Below are 19,792 nucleotides of genomic sequence, written 5' to 3' on the forward strand. Positions count from 1 at the left end.
CTGTTGTATTTAGTAACAAACTTTATTTAAAAAAGAGACAGTCGATTTGACATGCAGTATCGAATATTACATCGTGCATAATAATTTACAGTCAAAAAACAAATCCGAGTGTATATCTTTAAACAAGAAATAAGTTCAGAATGAGGTTCATATAACCAGCTCTGACAAAAAGTAAAAATCTACCAAGGAGATTCAAAGACACAGTTCGCCAGCAGTATAGTGCTGCCATTCGGTAAGATAGACTTTAAATAAAATAAGAGAAAATCCATGCAAAAAAACATCACAAAATTGCTTGGCCAATACCATACTATGAGTTAGCGTCAACATGGTACCAAAGCACATTTTTGGCATCGTCTGAAACTGAATTCAATTTTTAAACTGAGTTCAATTTTTTTGGCAATGAATACAGGCTAAGATTCTCATGGGAATATGATAGAAATATACATGAAAATGTCTTTGCTTACAACCCACCAACAAAAAGTAAACATGGGGCCACAAAATGAAGGGACAACTGTATACATGTATAAAGGCTTTCACATGAAGCCATTCAAAGCTGAATGTAAAATATGACCATTGAGTTTCCTTTCAAAATTGAATGTTTGATAGATAAAGTTCACTGTATATATAATGACTAGGTTTTACATGATAATTGCAATAAAGACTAACTATGTTCGGATCAATGTTTGCAAGTTACTTTAGACCCAATAGATACTCAAGGCCTATTCTGTTTCACCACTTCCATATTACCAGTCCTGCATGCTGTTTTCATTCCCCAATGAATATTACACCGATAGATAAAAATGCAAAAGTAAGAAAGTTTGATCATGTCCATTTCACTTCGCCCTAAGGGGGATGGGTAGGTGGAAAGTGTGCAGACTCCTCATAGGTAGGAAGCTGCAATGAAAAATGCGAACATACTGTTACGCACCCGTCGAAAAGTTATTTCAAATGGCTCAAATATGGCGTACATTTTTGACAAAAACAATAAGTTCCCTCGACTTTATTCAAGTCAATGAATTCTCCAGGGGCATTTTTAAATTTGCTAACAAAGTAGTCAGCAGTAAATGCTGGAGTATAGTGTAGACTACCCCCTGCAAGAGGTGACACCAGTGGAAAATCTATCGACTGCGCTTGTGCTATAAGGTATGAATTTACATCAGGCACATAGACTGTGCATGTGCTATAAGGTATGAATTTACATTTGGCACATACATGTACACTGCGCATGTTCTGGAAGGTATGTACTCAACATCGCAAGCAGGAGATGTGATGCACGGGAGAACTATATTTACCTCAGGGTCAGCTCTTTTATACTGGTCTTGATTCGTGACAACCTCGGAGTATGATGGAGGAGGTGCTACTGTTGGCAGCGGACCAGCAGGCTAGAACAGAAAGAAAACAATCAGGCAAAGGATATAGTATTATTAGATTAACAACCACTGCCCCAACAGAAATTTGTGCCGTCTTCTCCTGAAGTGCTTCCTCTGGTGATGAAGGGGACTCTTTTCCGAGCCAGTGGTTTCCTGCAATATTTATCACCAATAGGACTACTACTATAGAGCTACATGTATATCCCTGTTGACACTCAGTTCTCTAATCAATACCAGACTGAATAGTATTAACTAATGTCACTCACTTCTTGAAATGAGTACCCCGTCGTAGGCCGAGTTACTGGTACGAATCCCAGGTTGTCGTTGGCAGGGGTAACAGGCATGCGTGGCATCTCAAACTCTTGGCCAGCACCACCTCTGACTGGCCTTGCCGGTTCGTATTGCGATAACCTCCTGTTGCTTGCAAGAATGGCAGCTGAAGCGACAATAACATGGCCTAAAATTGCAGAGATATCACACAACACAAGCATGAACTCATAATCATAACGTCAACTACAATGTATTACCTTTAGTCTGCTTTGGACTAGCATTGTGTAATCAGATCAGATGGTTTATTTAGTTCAGGCATGGGAGTCATAAAGTTTGACAAATTAACTGGAATATGGTAGAGTATAGTTTCACTTTCATTTTAAGTGTTTTGGCTCACCTTCCTCCTGGTGCCGTCGTCTGCTCTTGTTCAGCATCCACCAGCCGCGTAATATCATCAGAGTGATGAGAATAGCAGCACCTAGCGACCCCAACAGCATCTCAAGGCTGTCATACCCAGAATCTGAAACAGAATATTTCTCTTTTAGTTCACTGTGGCCTACATGGGCACCTGTAACGAATAGGAGTAAGGCACAGAGCAGATTGCCAATGCCAGCAGTCCAGACACCAGACCACATTCTACAAGACAGTCCCCTGCACCAGGATTTGTGACAGAAATTCAGGCCCGCAGACACCAATGTTGAGGTAAAACTGTGGGGAACACAGCATGACCTCGAAATGACACGCCGTTTCATCTCCGCCACAGGACTGAAGTTATAGTTTTAGGCAGGTTGAAGACCGACGGAGAAGAAGTTCACTGGGACCTTGTTGTGTTTTATTAACTCTCAGGGTTCATGTTTCGAAACATGATTATTGTCTCCAGTTCTCCGTAATGACAAGTCTACTCAATTAACTCACAAAAAAACTGCGGTTTGCCGTCAAGAAACACAAAATTGAGTTATTCACAAAGTCATATAAATAATTGTCAAGCATTTTTCACAGCCTAAAACGTGTCCCCCCTTCATGGGTCAAGCAATACTCTACAACCCAGAAAGTTTTAATACAACAGTCAGCCTACAATTTAAGGGCAGTGTTAATTTTGAGATACAGTTAATTAAGAATAAGATACTTCACTTCAGCTAATTCGTATGCATGATAACTGCACTATGACATTGTGTATAATTGCATTTCTATTTTCCTGGACCAGCAGGAATTACGAACGGCGTACCCCTCAAACCATACCTTGCCTGGGTCGATCATTTGTTTTCGGACAGTTCAACTCATCTGATCTATCTAAGCAGTCTGGTATGTTATTACACTTTCGGAAGAAATCATAACATTTCCCCGTATCTTGACATCGGTAGCCCATACATATATCTGAAATGTAAACAATCATATAACGAAAATAGTTTAAAGTGATACTATGATGTGATTTACAACTTTGCGGAAATACGTCCGTTTATAATTGTTGATTACAAATGTAAAGCTCAAATTTTCCATTTTTGATTAGATTTATTATAAAATCGCTGAATGTAAACCACCGCGACCGCGAAAATGTTCATGTTGTGACGTCATCAACGAAAAAACCATCAATTTCTAGAAAATGTGCATTTCGATTCGAAAATCTTACCGATTTATGGGAAAGTGACGTAGTCATTTGTCAAAAACAGCTAAAACATTATATGGTGAAATTTGACATGAGTTACCCTTTAATTTCTAGTACCTTAATCCACTAGAGTAATCAATGACGCAGGAAATATTTTCCACAGAGACAAAAGACGCAAGCTTTGAGGTTGTTCTTGAAGGGATTAAAGGTCTAGGACAACATGGGCGTGGGATTTAGTTGGCCAGGAGGATAATACCCCTACTCACCACCAGACGCTGATCTCCAATATTGATTTTCCCTAGTGTTGAAAGGCAGTTTTGGACCAGGCTTGGAGATTTCAGGTAAGCCTACAGTTACCTCCAATGGTCAGCCACATCACAAATGCAGGCAGCAATCCACCGATCTTTACAAAGGTCTGTACTCGTAGAGTGATAGCCCTTGGAGTGATTGGTTTATACAGGCAACAGATATTGTACTTAACAGTTCTTCGAATGAGACTTAAAACCAAGGTTCCATGTATCTGGTGTCTATGCCAGGGCAGGTCACAGACCTCACCAAGTGAGAAACATGAGTACCTTGCGTGGACTAAACCTCTCACCGAAGTCGGATTCACCAGGCCAATAAACCCAATTGGCGTATAACCGTAGTGTCACGCATAAACGCTCATCCCGCCTTGGAGGAGGAATACTCCCTGGAGAAAATCACCTCCAAGTGCAGAGTGAACGCTGTAGAAGAAGAAGAAGTGAACTAAAACTTTGTAGGTCAAAGATGAGAAACACGTACCACAGTAGCCCTTGTACTTTACACATGTACCATTAGAACACCTCTTTTCGTCACTGCGACATGGCTTAGGTTTCTGGACTGAAAAACAAATGGTTGCCACATGATGACCTCGTCAAAACAATCATTCTGAGTTTGAATATTCCTTTGCATACAAACTTAGTACTTGCCCTGTGGTATAGACTCAAATAAGGGTTAGGCCTATCTGCGTCAATGGCTTGTGTGCTAACCACATGACGTCAAAAGGTGAGACTACATACATGAGCCAGGTAGGTCTGATTAAGTTACACCAAGTCGCCAAAAGGGGTTTCTCTATCCCACAGTACATTGAAACTAATGAACACTAAGTTACTCGTTAATACTTTGATAATACACCAAAATTGGTCAAACACAACATAGTCCTCCGACTACAACAGAATGATGATGTTCACACAGTAGAAGGAAAATAACTATAGCTGAATCAAAAACAAGCCAGGCCCCTAACTGCTGCATACTTGTCACTTGAAGACTACGAATTAGACCTCATGGGTCCAGCCTGCCTATCGTCCCCATATAAATCAAAGAAACGCTCTTAGATTTTCTTGTGAGAGCATAGTAGCCTCCACTTAACTTGAGAGTAAATACTGTATCATTTACTTACCACAATATCGAGATGAGTACGCGCACTTGCCAGGGTAGTCAAGACAAGGCTTTGTGTAGTTGTAGTGCCGTAAATTGGAGAAACCGCACGGTCGCACTGCAAGTACAAAATGGAAAGTCAAACGGGATTCCGCACGGCCAGCGATTCAGGATATTATTACCATTTTCTTGGGCGGTGAAAATAAACCTCCTCATTTCCTGTTTTAAAGTCTGGCGCAGATTAGTTAGTTAAATAGATTCGGTGTCCTGATGAACGTGTGGACAATAGGGCCCGCATTAGGGTTCCATTCAGAACACCGTACTATATGACTTGATGACGCATCTATTGCTTGGATACTGACTGAGGGGCGGGAAGGACATTGTATTTCTTATGCGAAATTCACTTTAACAGAAAAAACTCATAGTAACCGGAAAACTTACTGCAATCACGATCCGAGGTGACACAGTTATCCCCATTTTTTTTTCCACAGTAGACTGCACCTCGCCTTAATGACCCGCATTTTGCCCATGAAGAATCTGCAAAGAATTTTAAAGAAGATCTTGATGAACAAATACATCTTCTACACTTTAAAAGTGCCACGGAAATCCCTTGTCCCTTTAACTGGAGTTTCGAGTACCTGGTAACAGATAAATTTCTTAATTTTTGGAGTATGCTAGTGATTTCTACCAACATTCAACCACATGCTGTTAACAGACTTTTATAGACACCTAATTAACTTCATTGGAAAAATGGTTTCCAACTCACCACATTTTATTGAATGATTAACGCATTTCCCATCAACGCACTGATACTTATAAATGGGACATCTCTTTCCCATAGTTGATTTGGAAGTAGTACTATGGATATCAATCCCGAAGTCAAATCATCTGAAAAAAATTTCAGGTCAATATTATTTGAAGGGTTGACAATGTAGTTCCTAAAGGATTTCTCTATCGATAGATATTAATTACCCAAAGGATAAATGTTTTAGGCCCACTGTTCAACTGGATGAAAAGGCAAAGGGCAGGCCTATCATCATGATCATGCTTATGCCTTGGGCTTGGTATTATGGTAATGAAAATTGATAGGCTAGCTATACTCACTAGACTAGTCTCATGCAAATGTAGGCCTATGCTATCCTTAAATTCCTCACCAGAACATCAGTTTCTTCCATTGCATCATTGTCACATCAATACAGTGACGTCTAATTTCAAGCAATGATGCAAAAATGTTGTGAGAAGAAGCTGAAATCGACAAGAAATGTGAATTTAAATGTGGTATTGTAAATGGGTTCCTGACATGCCCGAGTATTTGTGTTCTGCGCCAATTGCCGATTAGCGCTATCTTAAGATTGCGCTGCGCATTCTTAGGATCCTTTAATTGCGCGGCAATCTCGAGATCGCGCAAGGGTGTCTCTGCGCTTTTTGCCGATTGCGCATTTTAGAGATCATCCTTTTATGGCTTTGTAAGAAACAGATTTTCACTCATTTTACGTTGGTGTCTTTATTTTTAACCTGACTTTTTGCTACACCTTCGATTTGTCACGTTACTGTCATGTGACTGTCTATGGGATGCCGGATATGATGTGAATGCTGGCTCAGGGTCCGTCTCAAATCTTTGACTATGGTGATTTGTATGATTGTAGGCCTATTTGTACCGATATTTATGCTCCTGGTTTGGCTACTCTAGTTATTATTATAGTTTCTCCAATTACTTTGGCATTTTACTGCCTTTATAGCATGTTCTAAGCCTCAATTACTGCCACTCTTAATGTCTGTTGTCTTGTCATGTAGGCTAGGCCCTAGGCCTCCCCTGGCCTCAAGGTCTTCCTTGGGAAGGGAGACCTCATGCAAATGGTTAGGCCCTATTTCTTATAAGACACTCTATGCTTTATGTTATTTTCTCATTATAAATATAATATCAACTACATGTATTTTCTTTTCCAGGTTACTCCGGCCACAGCTTGCAGATATCCATCCTGAGAGTGACCACGCCCCTTTTGATTGATCAAATACATTTGATTATAGTCCTGCCTGTAGTCTCCCTTCTTGGTCCAATTTGGTCATCTCCATTAATGTTGATCCCATTCCCTTCTTAAGCAAGGGGTCATCCATTTTATGATATGCATCTGAGGGGGGGAGGGGCGTCAATGTAAGCCCTACATTTTTACCATTTGAGGGGGGTGTCCGGAAATCCAGACTTTTATGCGTATGAAGCCTGCTAAATGGATGGCCCCTTTCCAATACAGCCTGTAAACCGTCCGCCTTTGATAAAATGAAAAACATAAAATTTTCAAGCGCATCGGTTGAAGTTATTTCACACAGAATGATGTTGATAATGACGATGAATAAAGACCAGGATCACTTCATAATTAATAGTTTATAGTTTATAGTTCATAGCTCGTACTAATAGTCTGTCTTTCACCACACTCCTTTACACACGACACACTTCCAGTTTTCGATTTTCGATTTCTTAGTCAGACGGTAACAGTCGTAATGACACCACGTTAGGCATCTTTCACATTCGATCATCTTTGATCCATCGTCAATACCGCGACACTTGCAATGAATCGGCGCGTCGTAGGTTCGCAGAGTGGCGGTTCGAAATAGGCATTCTGACACGAAACGATTAAAGAAGCCTCTCTTGATTCCGTCGGATAGATCTTTTCGTACATCATCGTATGTCAGCGATACGGGATCCTCCCCGTAGGCGATCGATACTGCGTAGGCGACGGCAAATGGGCCACAGTCGGAGAAGTTACTTTGTTGCTGCACGTTCGCGAGTTCGAATGACAATTTCTCGTTCTCTGATTTAACAAATTTTGCCACGGATTGTTGCACTTCGGTCGATATCTCGCCCCGGTGTAGAGAGTCGTATACGGTAACAACGTTGTCTTTATTGCCGATTGCGTTTGAAGCCGTAACCCAATGGTCGTTTCCAGCATGTATAAATTGGACGAATTTCCCGGACGGTTTCTTGGTTTTAACATGCCCGTGGAGTTGCCGAACTGTTGATTCGAGGCCCGACAGTGCTGGTTCGATCTTCTTGATTAGACGATTTGATTCTTCCATATGTCGGTCCGTCAGCCAGTTGTTGTCGCCAACGTACAGCATCGGGTTGAGGTTGGCATCACGTTGTTGATGTCGACTTGGTTTGGGTCTCTTGCAGGATCGGCTTGGGTGGCAGTGACTAGTACACTCTTCGTTCTCCCGAAAACAGGCGCATCGTTGCGTATCGCACTTTCCTCTACAGTTGCATTTGGCTTTGGACATCTTTTTCGGGTATGCTGATCTGGCGGCTGATCTCAGGGACACGGTGGCGTCGAACTTCGGCACAATCGTGGATGAGTATGGCATTAGGTCACCTCCACGATAAGACCCGATATTGCCATACTCCGTGCAGAGGTGGTACTGCTTATCGTGATCTCCCGTAATCTTCGTTATGATGGCGGGTAGGCGGCGTGGATTGCTGCTGGCTCTGTCTAGCTTCGGGACTTCAATGGTTACGTGATCACCGACTTCAAATTCTGCGACCCGAATTCTTTTCCTCCTCTGGTAATTAAGGCGGCCATGCCTTTGATAATGTGAACAGATCTCACTATGACACTTTGACCAATATTTTCTGACCATCATCTCAGAAGCCTAATTAGCAGTGCTAATTAAGGCGGCCATGCCTTTGATAATGTGAACAGATCTCACTATGACACTTTGACCAATATTTACTGACCATCATCTCAGAAGCCTAATTAGCAGTGCTAATTAAGGCGGCCATGCCTTTGATAATGTGAACAGATCTCACTATGACACTTTGACCAATATTTACTGACCATCATCTCAAATCCAACAATAAATCACTGAACAATATGGTAGAACGAATTCTACTACTAGTAATACGTAGGGGACACCATTTTCTTTCACACCAAGTTTCCCGTCCTCATTTTCTTTCATTCTTTACCGTTTACCGTTTACCGTCATAGCGGCATCTTGGCCCATGAAGGGTCTTTGCCTCCTTCATACGTAAACTTCTGCACTTCTTCATTTTATACGCATTCTGTCCCTTATACAATAAAACATTGCAGAAGTTGATGTTACTTTTCAGAATTCAAGCCCATGATCCGTGCAGAAGATTATTGTTGGAATGGCTACCCATATTTCATATATTTCATCATAATTTATGCAGTTTGATGTTGCAAATTCTCGGAGAGAACATAAACTCAGTTATATTATTTGCAGGCCAACATCTCACATTGGCTCATGCAACACACACAACACCCCAACTCCCTTGCGCGATCTCGAGATTGCCGCGCAATTATAGGATCCTAAGAATGCGCAGCGCAATCTTAAGATAGCGCAGATCGGTAAAATGCGCGGAACATTTGCATTTCAAGCTACAGTAGAGCCATCTACAGTATAGTACAGTAACTAAGACAGATCACTCCTTGCCAACTCGGCCCGCCCGTAAACTTTAACGTGGGTTAATTGTAATCTTACTCTCTACATACCAAAGTGATTTATATCCTCTAGGGTTAAAATTTACAATCCCCGATCGGAAATGACGTAGTTTGATCGCATTCAACTATAAATCCATTGAACAGTGGTGCTTCGTTAGTCAACCGATGACCTTTTTTTGGGGTGTGATCGGGGATTGTAAACTCGTTCCATATCTAGGAATACAGTTGAACTTCACTGAAAACTATGGTGTGTTGACATGGTTAATATCATGAGTTCAATGAATTCCTTTGATTTTCCTGGCGAACTTACGTCCGACAATGATCCGTTGACGTGTACCTGCATTTCCATTTGTGTGTGTTAACAGTTATCTATTTTCGGACGAAGCTCAGTCCATCACAAACTTTGGTCGATTTCAGAGAGAACCTCTCATTCCATTTAGTCAATTATTCATGTGTTTTTTTCATCATGCCTACGGCTCAGTTGGGGGGGGGGGGGCGAATGCCACACTTACTATTTTAATGTTCCTCTTCTTGATCATTGATGATGGCAAAAGTTAAGGCTGTGACAATGTCTCCGGCCGTGAAGTGGATAGGTCTGCTTGCCTCATGGCTTCTTCTCATTGTCCGCGAAAAAAGATAATTCTGAATGTATAATATGATTGGCGTCTCAGGTCCTGCGGGTTGTCCCTGGGTTGGGGTGGGGTTGATTTTAAAATCTATGGGTGCCGGTAGGGAGATTTGGTTAGCAACTCCCATATGTCATTTTGTCATGTTCTTTCTGACAACTTTTTCTTTTTTTAGTGAATCACTGAAACTATGAGTTCCAAATGCACTGGAAATAAGCCGTGGCAGTGCACTGACGGCACCTGCGTAGATAACTATTTTTCCTGCGGTAAGTCATGATACATCTAGAGCACCACATAACATGTGACCCATCACATCAAAATGGGTCAAGTTAAAGGGAACTGGAACCGCCGAGCGATTTATTCAACTTTTCGACTTTCACCGCCCGAGAAAGTCAAACTTCCAACTTCCTATTCGAGTTCAGATTTGTAGCTCCGCCCCCAGTGCCCGAGCTTGCGCAGTTCAATTTGTTATTATTGAGAATCATGTGAGAATCACGTGAGTCATGCGATCTTTCATTCATGAGTTTTCGTAGTAAATTCCATAGTAGTGACGTCACTCAATGATTGACAGCTAGGCGCCATGTTTCATTCATGCCTCGTTCTGATCACCCGATACGCGGGAAATGAAAACGAGGTCATACGAACTGGCTTGGCGGTTTCAGTTCCCTTTAAGCTCAGGACAGGTGGAGAATACACAGTGCTGTAGTGCAGTAATCATGCATATGAATTTGTTGAAATTTGGTTTAAGTATTTGTGTATCATCGGCAATGCTGAAATTTATATTTAGTGTGTATCTATGCAATTAGAAAGTTTCTAATTCAATTGCAAATTACAAATTCTTAACGAATGGCCTCAAAGATTTGAAGTGTAATCTTCAGTTTTATACCACTCCCACTGTTGTATCTCGTGTCGTGCCTGTGATATTCGTGAATATATTTGGCCATCACTGCCTAATGACAAGTTCAGAAGATCGAATTGAGTTTTCTTTCTCTGGGTAACAGGCTAGATGAAGGTACATTTTCATGCATTAGTGTAATGTAAAAGTAACTGAAACTAGCCGGGCGAAATTCTCTCTAACAACAGTTCTTCAATTGTATGATTCAAATGTGATACTTTTTTATTGCAGTTAGTCCGAGCTCAAAATGTAGGGGGAAGCTCAATTCGTACTACTGTGGACATCTTAATGGAGATAACTGTGTTTACAACGATGTTAATTGCAGTAAGTTGAAGTCAGTTCAGACAGGCAATTCAAATTGCTGTTGCCTGCGAAAATCACATGTGACTATAACTGCTGTGCCTCGATATCAAACCCAGTAACTACTTGTTTTACCTGCAGACGATTGATTCTTATGTTCGCTCATTAGGCCACACTTGTTGGTTTTGTTGGATAACGAATCTTTAGAGTCGAAACCTATGTGGGTGGGACGGAAATTTAAAAAGAATTAAAGATAATTTTTTCTTCAGGCTCAAAGCTATGTGGGGTGGGAATTAAAAAAAATTCCATCAGACTCAAAATCTATGTGGAGCAGGGAAATAAAATTAAAACATGCTTATTTTTCATCAATTTTAGTGTCAGGTCATACGAGAGGACCCAAAAAAATAAAAATTTGTTGAAATTGGTCGTTGGGAAAAATCTTTTTTCATTTCTCTCTATTTTATGGTTGGGGAAGGGAAAAAAGTGTGTCAAAAACGGTCGTCGGGACTTTCTTTTTTCCACTTTCCGGAAAATGACCTCCGGCGACTTCGTAATCCAACAAATAAGATAGGGGGACCAGGCAGGAGCAGTGGGGTTAAATTGGGGCAATGGGTCATGTTAGATTTAGCTCTTAATATATTCGTTGTACAAGCGTGAATAGTTTTGACATAATGTGAGATGGAAGAGACCCCTATTGCCGATATTGTGTAACTTGATCTTGCCTACCTAGCAGCTGCCTATAGTGTCCCTTTAAGATAACTTCTTTTTTTACTTTTCTTTTTCCATTTCAGTGAGGGAGTGTGGCATGAATTCAGACGAAATGCATAAGTTTGACCGTCCCTGTCCAGGCTTCCCTGGAAAGTGTACTTGGATATCTTTTTATTGCCGTGAGTGCCAAATAAACAAATATTTCACTGCCATTTTTCCCTGCAATTCCCACTAGCTTTAAATTCACCACCGCTGGATACAGCAGACTGCCCAGAGTGTCATTTTGTGCAAATCTCCTTCTGCCTATGTCTGACAGATGACGATTGGTATGTACATGTACTTTATTGTTTAACCTGGAAACCTGAAACTATTCACCAGGTCAACTTTTAAAGGGATTCTGCACAATCAACATTTCTCCCTACATTTTACATTTTCTCGGGCGGTGAAAATGAACCTTCTCATTTCCTGTTTATACGTCTAACGCAGATCAGTAAGCTAGACTCGGCCTGATGAACATGTGGACAACGGGGCCTGCAATTGGGTTCCATTCTGAAACTCTCTTATGACTTGATTGATGATGCATCAATTGCGTTGATACTGACTGAGGCCAATAAGGCCATCTGGGTGTACCGTTAGGGAGGGTGATACGCCGGTAATAAAAATGTTAAAACTAATTTGCACATTTGTTTTCCAGCTTTTTCATGTGGTGATAAAGTCAACTGTCCACACAGTAACAGGTGTGAAAAGACATTGGCGTTTTGTGGTAAGTAAGTATTGTCGAAGTGGTTGGGACATCAGCCTATCAGGTCAGGGCTTATATCAGGGGTCCTTACTGGCTTTCTCAAGGTAGGGTGGTACCCTTGATATTCCAAATGTTTTGCCAGTCTGAAACAGAAGGTAGGGTGGCCAGCAAGTTGAGTTCGGGTGGCCCTATAGAAACCCTTCAAAAAGTCAAGAACAAGATAGGTTGGCTGCTTCCAATGGACGGTGGTAAGCTGCCAAGGTAGGGTGGGACACCCTGACAAATGGTCTTGTGGAGAACACTGTAAAATACCTGACGTTGTAGCAAAAGGTTACTTGGAGTTTCACTGCCATGGCCCTGTGGCTGCTGGTCCATTTCTGGTTATGTGCCGTGTATTGGCTGCTAGGTGGAGAGAAGCAATTTCATATCAGTTTTGAGATAAGGGGCTTAAAGAGGACGTGCAATGGTATATCGAGTATTCTATTGAGTATGAATGCAGTACAAGACGGAATGTCATTCGGAGCGCAAAACAGAGCATTTTGTATGTCACGACTGACGTCACATTGTTTAGCATTTGTCAGCCTTTCCTTGCATGGACCAAGATCGCCTGCCATGGTTTTGGGAGTTATGGTAGCAACACAACTTCTGAGAGGAAATGTGTGGCAGTATTGTAATATGATGTTCCGTATGATAAATTGGGTGTTAAAGTTTTGATTGAACCATCTTTCTCATTAAAACGTCCTCTCTAGATAACCGCATTAAAGAGGTTTCTTCGTAATTATGGGTGGACCAGGAAAATAGAAATGAAGTTGCTGTATGCACAATAGCGTTATGCAGTATCATGCACGCAATTTTGCTGAAACTTGGTGTGTCGTTGTAGTATTTTTGCATCTGTTTACACAACGGCAATGTAGAAATTTATTTCTAATACGTACATACGCAATTGGAAATTCTCAAATTTAAATATTTTACGAATGGTGTACGCCTTTAATCTTTCATTTTTTCAGATTCTTGTTTCAATTTCCGATGTGCAAATACAGGGATTTGTATTGCCAGTTACAAAGAGTGTAATGGATTCAATGACTGTGGAGACTATTCAGATGAAAGGAATTGTGGGTCTTCAGGGTCAGGGTCTTCAGGATCAGGGTCTTCAGGATCAGGGTCTTCAGGATCAGGTTCTTCAGGGTCAGGGTCATCAGGGAGAGGCACGATCGATGTCAGTGGCCCAGCAGGTGAGAGAATTAAACTGACGTGTTCTCCTACTGAATAAACTGAAAGCCCTTTGATTCCTCACAATCGTGCCCAACCAGGCCGCAACTGTAATCTATCGTGTGAAATTGCGAACCACTTTTTTTTTTTTTTTTTTTATATAATTTTTATTTTCAAAAGTATCACACAATACAGAATATCATATAGCAATACAAAACAGGTACGTGTACATTTGAATTTTTTTTTTTTTTTAAACATAGACACCGTTCCCCCCTCACCCCTCCCCCCCTACGCACACACACCCTTACCCTTTCCCCTGGATAGTACTACATGAAAACTCGTTTGTGTCTGTTCATCCCGCAGAGCTAGTGATTCCATTTTTTTTTCCTGTTTTTCAATTATTTTTTTTCTCCTTAAAGAGCCAACATAATCCTTTCGTTCAAGGTATTTAGATTTTAGGTTTATTGGGCTTTTTCCCCTGTCCGTCAAGCCTGGACCACCTGGAACCACCCTGAGTGCAGTTCCTGGGTGGTACCAAGCGGTGCATAACCCAGCGGGAGGGAAAGTCGCCTTTAATCATGTTGCGAACCACTTATCCCAATCAAAATTACTAATGGAACGATTAGTGTTCAAAGATGATGTCAGACGGTACCGCAGACGTTTTCAAAAGAATTGTCGGCAAGAGACTGTATATATAGTATTAAAAGGGTACGGCTTATCCGAGAGTACCTGGTCTAGATCACAGGGAACTAAAAGACCAACCAAGTACACCTGGCCGGCAGTATCAAAGAGTTAACTGTCGAACAGTATCTTTTGAAACCTCAATCGGTAGAGCAGTGGACCAATAGTTGTTGAAATAACAGAAATAGACCTGCAGTTTGTAGAATGATTGTGTACATTTTCTAGTGCTTTCTAGAACGGCCTCCTACAGGAGAAACACTATAACCAACTGGGCATAATATCTTGTAGTTGTACTGCTTTAGGGGACGTTGAACCCTTTACAGTTGGAGTCTGTATAAGCTTAGGAATTTTTATTCAATTTGATACTTCTATGCATTAACTGTATCATGTTGTATTCTTTCAGCGGACACCATGCCTATTGCCGTTGGAGTCTCTGTCAGCGTAGGAGTGTTCATTTTGATACTTGTGTGTATTCTCTGCATGGTACGAAAAAGGAACACGAATCGTGGAGGACGTGGAAGTGAGTTGTTTTTTACTTTGACACAAGAAGACCTGACCTAGTTTCATTGCGCAGAGTCCGTAGTTGTCATCGTCCGTTAGCAGGTTTGTATCTGGAGGAATCAACTTGAAACTTGGTACATATGTTCCCCTATGAAATGACACCAGGGAGACCAAATTTCGGTCCGGTTCGATTCCTGATTTTGCCACCAGGTGGCTAAAATCGAAAACACTAAAACCGCTAGATCATTGGTAAATTTTTATCATATGACTTGAAACTTGGTGCATATTCGTCTTGCCTGTAAACCAAAAGGCATTTCTGTTAACGAGAAAAGAATATTAGATTGAAAATTATCTGCGCATGAACCCCCGGTTTCATCATATTCCATCGTCCACATTTCAGCAGTTTTGTCACCGCGTCAACGTGGTGGTGGGCCTACCGGAGGACCAACGATAGTTGGAGCAACCCCAATTGCCAGACCTCCACAAATAGCAAGCGCTACAAGTCCTCATGGATCAAACTCACAGCTTCTTCCTCCCGGTCAGGTTTGTAAAACATTGGCTGAAATTTACGATTTGATCACGGTTAGGTATGTCTTTTTTTACAGAAAAAGATGTTTCTGCTCAACTACTCATTGCTAGGTCGTGTTGATATGTATTAAGTTTCTTTATGACCATTGTCAACCATTTTGCAGCAGCTCTAACAGGAATTTATCATGTTCTTCTAGTTACCGTTCGCAGTGGTTCCATCGGCACCCGGTTCTTCTCATAGTCTTAATAGCGCTAGCAGTCATCCTGCAGCACCACCCCCTTCCTATGATGAAGTAGTTGACAACGACAGGCAGTTCAGGATAGCAGATACACAGGTAAGATGATTCTCTCCATTGGGTGGGAGCTTAGGGGATCCATACCAGAAAAACAAATGACAGCCAGGTTGATACCTGGTGCTAGTGTGGCACTGGAGGGTCAAAAGTCTAATGTCGTTGTCATAGGCCCTATGGATCAAGTTAAACGACCTGGCAAATTGCCACCCAACTAATTAACTGATCTCCACAAACTTGGTATGTTTGCCAGGGGATACCAGTGTACCAGTGGAGGCAAAGGTCAAGGTAAAAGTCAAGTTCAAAAAGTCTGAAGTACAAAAACGGGCCGATTGCCACCAAACGAATGAACCGATCTCCACCAAGCTTGGTACGTGCAGCCGTGTTGATACCAGTGTGTCACTGGAGGCTCAGGGGTCAAGATCAAAGGCCCTATGGTCGAGATAACATGCTCCGGGCAATTACCACCATCCGAATGAACCGATCTCCACCGAACTTGATACTACATACGGGTACTATTCCCTAGTGCCCTTATTACAACTTAATACCCATTTTTAGCTCACCTCTTAGCAGAGGTGAGCTTATCCCATACCGTGGCGTCCGTCGTCCGTCGTCGTCGTCGTCGTCGTCGTCGTCGTCGTCCGTCGTCCGTTAGCAGGGCACGTTTCGTAACTGTTAGAGCTATTGAGTTGAAACTTGGTACACATGTACCCTTATGTAATGACACCTGGGAGACCAAGTTTCGGTCCGATTCGTTTCATGGTTTGGCCACCAGGGGGCCAAACGTTAAAAGTGAAAATATGCAATATCTCCCTTAATAGTAGTCGGGAAATTTTGAAAAAAATATGGTAGGTACTTCTAGCAAAGGTGCATCATATATCCTCCGGGTTTTTGATTTGACCTCCTTTTCAAGGTCACAGAGGTCAAATGTTGTAAATTGGCCGTTAGGATGTAACGATGGCACGTTTCTAAACTGCAATGACTATTGATACCAAATTTGGTACACATTTACCCCTTAGTCAGGTGATCTCAGGGACCGAAGTTTGGTCCAATATGATTCACCACTTGACCACCAGGGGGCAAAATCCAAAAAACCTTAAAAATGTGATTATTCCTTAACTTCTTGCCCGATTGCCACCAATTTGATATCATGGATACATCTAACCACCATACAGTATATGTCACACAGGTTTTTAATTTGACCTTCTTGTCAAGGTCACAGAGGTCAAATGGCGTAAATTTGCCGTCAGGCCGTAACTATGGCACGTTTCTTAACTGCAATGACTATTGATCACAAATTAAGTACACATGTACCCCTTGGTCAGGTTATCTCAGGTACCGAAGTTTGACCGATCTGATTTGCCGTTTGGCCTCCAGGGAGGGGGCCAAATCCTAAATTCTTCAAAATGCCTTTATTCCTAGTAATGACTTGCCCGATTGGCACCAATTTTATATCATAGGTACATCTAATTCTAACAACCATTCAATGTGTCACCCGGGTCGTCTTTGATTTGACCTACTTTTCAAGGTCACAGAGGTCGAATGTACTGTAAATTGGCCATTTTGGGGAAATTGTAATTGCTTGGACCTACATCAAACCTAACACTACATGACACAATACCATGCTCTTTATCCATCTTTCCTCCACATGAGGTGAGCACAATGGCCCTGGCCATTTCATAGTATAATAGGGCACATTTGTTTTTTCTTTCAGCTTCCAAGTTATGCAGATTCAGAGCACATCCCTCCTGTCAACCCAAATTATACAAGCACTAGCAGCGTATGACGGTATTAACCCTTGCACTGCTGATAGACATTGGCGCCCTCTTGTGGCGAGGAAAAAAGCAACGTGACGACAAGCTTCTAAAGGACATTAATTCACATGGGGATTCAGAGACGTTTTATTAACTTACGAATGCAAAGTGGGATACACTTTACTACCGGGATATGGGCAGTTCAGCGAAATCTTTTTGTGCAGGATGTAAAGTGTATTCAGTCTTATAAATTCTGACATTTGCCAATGTGACGCAATGGTATATATCCAAAACTCAGTTTTGCTGTGATAAAGGTTGAAAATGACTTGCCAGAATCCAGAAGTTTTCGCAACAATTTCTGTACATATATCAGTGGATGAACTAAAACCTCTATGTAAACTGTAAGATATACCATGTAATGCTAGATATATTGTGGATATATAATGTTAGATATATAATTTCTGTTGCAGTTCTATTTTTAAATGGTGTATCGCCATTTCGCCTACAATCATTTCGCCTACAACCATTTCGCCTACAATCATTTCGCCTATAACCATTTCGCCTTCAGCCATTTTGCCTATAACCATTTCGCCTATTACCCATTTCGCCTACTAGCCATTTTGCCTACTTGTCAATTCGCCTACTAGCCATTTCCCCTACTTGTCTTTTCGCCTACTAGCCATTTCGCCTACTTTTACTGCTATTTTTGTTTTTTTATGAATTGGAAGGAAAGTAGAACTTTCTGGATATTTGTATTGAACAGAGGTGGTTTGAGGCAAATTTTTAGCTGGCAGATAGGAGTACGGTCACTATACATTAGCAGAAAATTAGTTAGTTTGCTTATGTTGTGTGACACACTTTATAGTGATCCAATTAATCCAGTAACCGAATTAGAGCTTCAACAACAACAAATTAGTGTATGATGATTGGGACTCTAAAAGGGAAATGGGATACAATCCTCTGCTACAGTAGGCCTACATGGGGCCAAACATATTTTTTTGACAGATACCAAATAATGTGGTGGATTTGCAAATCCTCTGCAACAGTAGGTATAAGGCCTGATAACTTATATTTTTTACTGATACTGGTATCAATATGGAGGATTTAAAACAAATATATTCAGAATTATGTGAAATGGCATTTTCTGTATGTAGGCGAAATGGCAGTAGGCGAAATGGCGAGTAGGCGAAATGGTGGGTAGGCGAAATGGCAGGTAGGCAAAATGGCTGTAGGCGAAATGGCATTTTTTGGTAGGCAAAATGACTGTAGGCGAAATGATTGTAGGCGAAATGGCGATAAACCATTTAAATTCTATATTTGAACTAGGAAGACCGTAAGAGCTGTTGGTGAAGACTTAAATCATTCCATATACATTGTATTTGTAAAATATAAAATATATTTAAATATGTGTAAGATATAAAGTATAATCATCTCTGGCTAAAGGATCCACATGTCCCATTTGCATACTCGCATAACCTGTGGTTTTCAGTTTTTGCACAATGTTGACTCTTTCGGCTGAGCCGGTAACAATAGTTGAAAATACAAGTAATACTAAATGTGATTTAGATTTGGCGACAGTCTTTCATGATACTGTTTAAACTCATGTACATCATGTATATATTCGTAGTCAAAGTTGTAGGCGTTTTAAGCAATGTTTTACGTTTTCTTACAACTTACTGTGCTTAAATTTAAATTTTTTTAATTTAAAAATTTAATTTTTTTTTTTTACTGTAATTATTTTTCACAGGGTTATAGTGGGTACATAGGCCTACATGTAAATTATCTTTATACTTAGCTTTCAACCCTTTTGGGACTGTGCCATTTATAATGAACCAATTTTTTGTATATACATGTATATACAGGTGCGGTATTTATACGTATTTAGGCACATGTGCATATAAAAAAAACTTGTTTTCACCCTATTTTACGCGGTCAAATTTGCTGTTCTTATGAGCACATGCACCAATAAAATTATGTTAATGCATGAGTACTGGTATGATCAGTATGTACATGGATGTACGTAATCTTGGATACATTTTTGCCCATTCTTATGGGCATGCGCTAATATTCAAGCGCACCCTGAATATAAGCGTAGTGTGCCTAACTACGCCTAAATACAGAAATTAGTTAGTTTTGCTCCTAAAGGCAGCAAAAATTTGCTGAGAATCTCAATTTTGAAAAATCCGTCTATATTGTTAATGCGATTTTACACACGTGAACTTATGATCATTCCTGCCTTTGCTATTTTGGCACCTACAGTCCAAGTCACAAATGACATCCATCCAACTCGGCGCATATGTTGTGGTCAATGACGCACCAGTGACGCGTTTATCTCTCTCTGGGTTAATGCATATCACGTAGCGGTGACAAAGCCTGTATCTAAGGATGGTATTTTTATTTATATTGTTTAAACATTTTCATATGCATTGATGAATGAATAAACATAATGGTAACTCTACTTGTTCA

At 40.9% G+C, this 19,792-nt stretch overlaps 2 protein-coding genes across 5 annotated transcripts; one reads left to right on the plus strand and one right to left on the minus strand.

The window, feature by feature from the left end:
• Position 1: 1 nt before the first annotated feature.
• LOC135496382 (uncharacterized) lies at positions 2-9,193 on the minus strand. 2 transcript variants are annotated; one of them, XM_064785685.1, is made up of 11 exons: positions 9,144-9,193; positions 5,746-5,886; positions 5,408-5,529; positions 5,083-5,178; positions 4,664-4,759; positions 4,027-4,104; positions 2,880-3,014; positions 2,038-2,160; positions 1,637-1,806; positions 1,293-1,382; positions 2-894 (listed from the first exon to the last, which is right to left on the minus strand). In XM_064785685.1, exons 3-11 carry the CDS (start codon positions 5,478-5,480, stop codon positions 844-846), a joined length of 912 nt encoding a protein of 303 aa, XP_064641755.1. In that variant the 5' UTR covers positions 5,481-5,529; positions 5,746-5,886; positions 9,144-9,193; the 3' UTR covers positions 2-843. The 2 variants fall into 2 exon arrangements, with proteins under 2 accessions (XP_064641755.1, XP_064641756.1); XM_064785686.1 differs by lacking the exon at positions 9,144-9,193 and having other exon boundaries at positions 5,796-6,148.
• Positions 9,059-19,792, plus strand: LOC135496380 (low-density lipoprotein receptor-related protein-like). Of its 3 annotated transcripts, none has more exons than XM_064785679.1 (10): positions 9,059-9,111; positions 9,894-9,984; positions 10,845-10,937; positions 11,705-11,800; positions 12,316-12,384; positions 13,371-13,595; positions 14,657-14,773; positions 15,155-15,297; positions 15,480-15,617; positions 17,287-19,792. In XM_064785679.1, exons 2-10 carry the CDS (start codon positions 9,909-9,911, stop codon positions 17,356-17,358), a joined length of 1,029 nt encoding a protein of 342 aa, XP_064641749.1. In that variant the 5' UTR covers positions 9,059-9,111; positions 9,894-9,908; the 3' UTR covers positions 17,359-19,792. The 3 variants fall into 3 exon arrangements, with proteins under 3 accessions (XP_064641749.1, XP_064641748.1, XP_064641750.1); XM_064785678.1 differs by lacking the exon at positions 9,059-9,111 and adding an exon at positions 9,209-9,339; XM_064785680.1 differs by lacking the exon at positions 9,059-9,111 and adding an exon at positions 9,209-9,339 and having other exon boundaries at positions 15,158-15,297.

Source organism: Lineus longissimus, chromosome 11 (genome assembly GCF_910592395.1).
Source record: "Lineus longissimus chromosome 11, tnLinLong1.2, whole genome shotgun sequence".
Taxonomy (NCBI): Eukaryota; Metazoa; Nemertea; class Pilidiophora; order Heteronemertea; family Lineidae; genus Lineus; species Lineus longissimus.

Excerpts from the sequence above, each read along its gene's own strand:
- LOC135496382 (XM_064785685.1), bottom strand. The coding sequence starts at position 5,480 with ATGGGAAAGAGATGTCCCATTTATAAGTATCAGTGCGTTGATGGGAAA. Across the intron at positions 5,179-5,407 it reads TAATCATTCAATAAAATGTG|ATTCTTCATGGGCAAAATGC; the intron begins GTGAGTTGGAAA and ends AATTCTTTGCAG. Across the intron at positions 3,015-4,026 it reads AAAGTACAAGGGCTACTGTG|ATATATGTATGGGCTACCGA; the intron begins GTACGTGTTTCT and ends TTTACATTTCAG.
- LOC135496380 (XM_064785679.1), top strand. The coding sequence starts at position 9,909 with ATGAGTTCCAAATGCACTGGAAATAAGCCGTGGCAGTGCACTGACGGC. Across the intron at positions 13,596-14,656 it reads CGATGTCAGTGGCCCAGCAG|CGGACACCATGCCTATTGCC; the intron begins GTGAGAGAATTA and ends GTATTCTTTCAG. Across the intron at positions 15,298-15,479 it reads AGCTTCTTCCTCCCGGTCAG|TTACCGTTCGCAGTGGTTCC; the intron begins GTTTGTAAAACA and ends ATGTTCTTCTAG.